The sequence below is a fragment of the Colobus angolensis genome, unplaced genomic scaffold (genome assembly GCF_000951035.1).
Source record: "Colobus angolensis palliatus isolate OR3802 unplaced genomic scaffold, Cang.pa_1.0 Scaffold77, whole genome shotgun sequence".
NCBI classification, from domain to species: Eukaryota; Metazoa; Chordata; class Mammalia; order Primates; family Cercopithecidae; genus Colobus; species Colobus angolensis.
Window position 1 is genome coordinate 1941127 of NW_012121487.1, and position 4412 is coordinate 1945538.

General features: G+C 55.4%; 1 protein-coding gene across 1 annotated transcript in view; it reads right to left on the reverse strand.

Annotated features, from left to right (window-relative positions):
* Positions 1-4412, reverse strand: part of DCST2 (DC-STAMP domain containing 2) — a 15860-nt gene that overhangs the window by 10149 nt on the left and 1299 nt on the right. The window contains exons 4-9 of the mRNA XM_011928500.1: positions 2758-2955; positions 2358-2423; positions 1617-1830; positions 1280-1437; positions 441-609; positions 262-337 (exon numbers count right to left, since the gene is read on the reverse strand). Of these exons, the coding sequence (XP_011783890.1) occupies positions 262-337; positions 441-609; positions 1280-1437; positions 1617-1830; positions 2358-2423; positions 2758-2955 (881 nt within the window). The remainder of the gene's footprint in view (positions 1-261; positions 338-440; positions 610-1279; positions 1438-1616; positions 1831-2357; positions 2424-2757; positions 2956-4412) is intronic.

Below are 4412 nucleotides of genomic sequence, written 5' to 3' on the forward strand. Positions count from 1 at the left end.
TAAACCTGGGAGGCGGAGGTTGCAGTGAGCCGAGATGGCACCACTGCACTCCAGCCTGGTGATAGAACAAGATTCTGCCTCAAAAAAAAAAAAAAAAAAAAGAGGAAACTGCAGCTGAAGAGGTTAAGCAACTTGCCTACTAATAAAGTCACCGCCTAATAAAGGACAGAGCTGGGATTTGAACCCTGGCCAATCTGACTCTAGAGCTTGCATTTTAAACTACTCTGTATGCTGTAACCTTGACCTAGACACAGGTGTTACTAGGCAGTTGAAAGAGTGGCCCACTTGGGGGCTGCTGAGTAACAGTGACATGGGGACATTCAGGCAGTCACCAGGACTGAGGACGGGAAGAGGAGAAGGTTTGGGAGCAGGCAGGGAGATGCAGGAGCAGGTCGAGGGGGCTGCAGTGGGTGAGTGGGAGGAGGCTGTCGTGTAGGCACTCACTGCGGGCCACAATCTCCCCCTGCAGCTGGTGCCGGGCCAGGTCAAGCACCCAGAAGACAGCATAGTCTAGGAAGACTAGGAACAGCACGAGGAGGAGGTGTCGGATAAGGTTGAAGGTCTCCAGAATGCAAAAAAACTTCTCCCATTGGGACAAGAAGATGGAGCCTGAGCAGGAGTGGGATGGTCAGGAGGATGCTCCCCAGTTCTCCCGTCCACCAGACCCCAGTTCTTGGAGAGGCCTCCTGCCCCGATCAGGCTTGGGCCTGTCTGCTCATCGGGAATATGGAAAAGAAAAGCTGTGAGGACTCCGGCAAGGATGGAAAACACTCTTCAGGGGAGGGGGCTCCGTGGCTAGAGGGGAGGGGCCTGCCTATCATCTCCACCTGGCCCTGTGGCCCATTCCAGTCTCAGGAGCCCTCCCTCCTAGGGCATCCCTCATCCCCTTACCTGTCTCCCCACCTCACAGGCAGTCCTCCCCCTCCATATTAGCACTACCTGCCCACCTGGGGAAGCCCTCCCAACTTGACTTCCCTCGCTCTGTGTCCATCCCCTGATGTCCTGATGTCCAGGGTGCTCCCAGAAGCACCATCTGCCTCTCCTGTCTCTGGCTACTTTCTCCAAGGGTGTCTATGTTCTCCTTGCAGACTGCGGGCTCACCAAGGACTAGGCAGTGTCTTCCCTCAGCCTGAAAGTCCTTGAGCTCTGGGTCTCCTCCTGGCCCCGCCCCAAGCCCATCCTGAGCCCTGCCTGTGCAGGGGCTTAGGAGCAGGGCAGCGGGGCGGGGGGAAGCCCTGGCCTCCCTGAGCTGGGCTCTCCCTGTCCTCAGGGTCCTCACCCGGTGAGATGTAGCGCCTGGCCTCGTGAGCACTGAGCGGAAGCACTGTGGGCAGCCCTGCCGTGGAGCGCACAGCCTCCATGCGCAGGAATTGGCTGGTGATGTAGATATTGTCATAATGGTCCCAGTTCAGGTAACAGTACCGGTAAAATAGGGCTCTGGGAAGGGGAGGTAGAGCACATATGAGGCCCCTTACCACTCCGGGCCAGACCCCACAGGGCATCTCCCCTTCAACCCCACTTCAGCCTCCCTGGATGCTGGGGCGGCATGGGGATGAGCTGCTCCCTGCAGCCCTGGCCCTGCACACCCCGCCCCGTGTCGCCTGGTAGCGCCTCACTGGAGGTAGAGAAGCACAAGCAGCAGAGGCGTGGTGAACCCCATCAGAGCCAGGGCCTCTCGGACACGGTGCAGCTTCATGCTGACAGCCTCGTGGAGGTCCATGGCTACCTGGGACAGGCTCCGAGAGGCATTGAGATCCACGGAGAAGTGGTGGGTGGCTGTCATGTTGAACTCAAACTCCTGACGCACCCGGTTGAGCAACTGAATCACAGCTGGGGCCAGCAGGTTCAGGGGAGACATGGGCAAGAAGAGTTAGGAGAGGGTGGAGCTGGCCCTAGGGAAGGGCCTGGCACAACCTAGGGGGTGCAGCTCACAGACCAGCTGGGAACCCCCAGTGTTTGGGTCAAGGTGGACTGAGGAGGGGACAAAGCCTCCACATATGGCCATCGCCATCACATGCTCAGCACCCAGCATGACAGAGGGCATGCAACAGATGCCCCTAAGGAATGATTTTGATGACCTGAGTGTGGACCTGAGTGTGGACAGGAGGCCCTGGTTCTGTTCCCAGCTCCTGCTCTCACAGCAGGCTGTGGTGAGACACTGGCCCTTCGCTGGACCTCAGTCTCCTGATCTGTATTTGTACAGCATGGATATGGGCCTGGGTGATCTCTTGAGCCCCTTTCTTTCTCTTACATTCTCCTTTATGGGCTGGGAGCACTGGGGGCTGGCCATGGCCACACTGGGATGAGGGAAGGAGATCACTAGGGAGCACCATGTGTGGCAGGAGGGGGTCACTCACGGGTGCCGATGGTCTGGCGCAAGAAGGGCTGAATGTACTTAGGGATGACGCAGAACACCTGGACCACTGATGGGCAGCGTCTGCTGAGTGTCCGAAGGAGGAGCACAGCCAGGCCTGCCCCCCACCTCTGGAGACCTCTTCTCACAGGGCCTCTTTTCGATTTTCCTATTGGCCTCCACATTTGCTCAAAACCTTGTAGCACCTCCCTGTCACCCCTCTCTCCCAACACCAGTCCCTCCCTACTGCCCGCCCCCACCCCCAATACTGGTCCCACCAAGCTTATTCCTCTCTATTGCCCCCAGTGGTCCTCCTGGGCCTGTCCTCCCAACTGACCCCCACACTTCCACCCTGCCCCACCACACATAGGCTCCTCCCTGCTGGTGTGCCCTGGTTTTCTCACGGCTGGCAAGTCCACAGAGCGCCAGTTTGAAGGGCATGAGCACGTAACACAGATGGTAGGCTTGTGGTATGACCATCATGCAGCTGTCCTTGGCATCATCAAAAACCCGTGCACACTTCAGGTAAGGGTTGCCCAGTTCCGAGTTGCACACATCCCCGATGTGCAGGAGCCACTGCCATACATTCCGGAGAGCCCTGGCTGGGGACGGTTGCAGGGTTGGCACCTAGGGCTGGAATCCTACAGCCTCTTCTCAGAGGTTTGGCACCCAGGGCTGGAGAGGCCTGTGGTCAGGGACCTGGCTGTGCTGTGTCCAGTGAGCACTAGCCAGCACCCAGGAGGGGCCTGAAAAGCCCTGGACAGGGATACAGGTGAAGAGACTGAAATTTTTTTTTTTTTAGATGGAGTTTCGCTCTTGTTGCCCAGGCTAGAATGCAATGGAGTGATCTCGGCTCGTTGTAACCTCCGCCTCCTGGGTTCAAGTGATTCTCCCACCTCAGACTCCCTAATAGCTAGGATTATAGGCATATGCCACCACGCCTGGCTAATTTTTGTATTTTTAGTAGAGATGAGGTTTCGACATGTTGGCCAGGCTGGTCTCAAACTCCTGACCTCAGGTGATCCACCTGCCTCAGCCTCCCGAGTAGCTGGGATTATAGGTGCCCACCACCACGCCTGGCTCATTTTTTTGTATTTTTAGTAGAGACAAGGTTTCACCATGTTGGCCATGCTGGTCTTGAACTCCTGACCTTAGGCGATCTGTCTTCCTCAGCCTCCCAAAGTGCTAGGATTACAGGCATGAGCCACCGCAGCTGGCTCACATTCTCAATTAATGGCTTACCAGACACTTGACACACATAATTTATTTTATTTTTTTCTTCTTATTATTTTTTTAGACTCAGTTTCACTCTTGTTGCTAGGCACGTTGCTTAACCTCTTCAGCTTCAGTTTCCTCTTTTTTTGTGCTAGGATTACAGGCATGAGGCACCCACCTGGCCCCAACACACATAATCTAATTTACTTCTTACAGTGACCCAGAGAGGTTGCTACTATTATTATTCCACTGTTCAGATGAGGAAACTGGGCTAGCACAGTTGCTCACGCCTGTAATCCCAACACTTTGGAAGGCTGAGGTGGGTGGATCACCTGAGGTCAGGAGTTTGAGACCAGCCTGAGCAATATGGTGAAACCCCGTCTCGACTAAAAATACAACTGGACATGGTGGCATGTGCCTGTAGTCCCAGCTACTTGGGAGGCTGAGACAGGAGAATTGCTTGAACCTGGGAGGCAGAGGTTGAAGTGAGCCAAGATTGCACCACTGCACTCCAGCCTGGGTGACAGAGTGAGTGAGACTCCATCTCAAAAAAAAAAAAAATGTCGAGCATGGTGGCTCACACCTATAATCCCAGCACTTTGGGAGGCCAAGGCAGGCAGATCATGAGGTCAAGAGATCGACACCATCCTGGCCAATATGGTGAAATCCCATCTCTACTAAAAATACAAAACTAAGCTGGGCGTGGTGGCATGTGCCTGTAGTCCCAGCTACTCACAAGGCTGAGGCAGGAGAATCACTTAAACCTGGGAGGCGGAGGTTGCAGTGAGCCGAGATGGCACCACTGCACTCCAGCCTGGTGATAGAACAAGATTCTGCCTCAAAA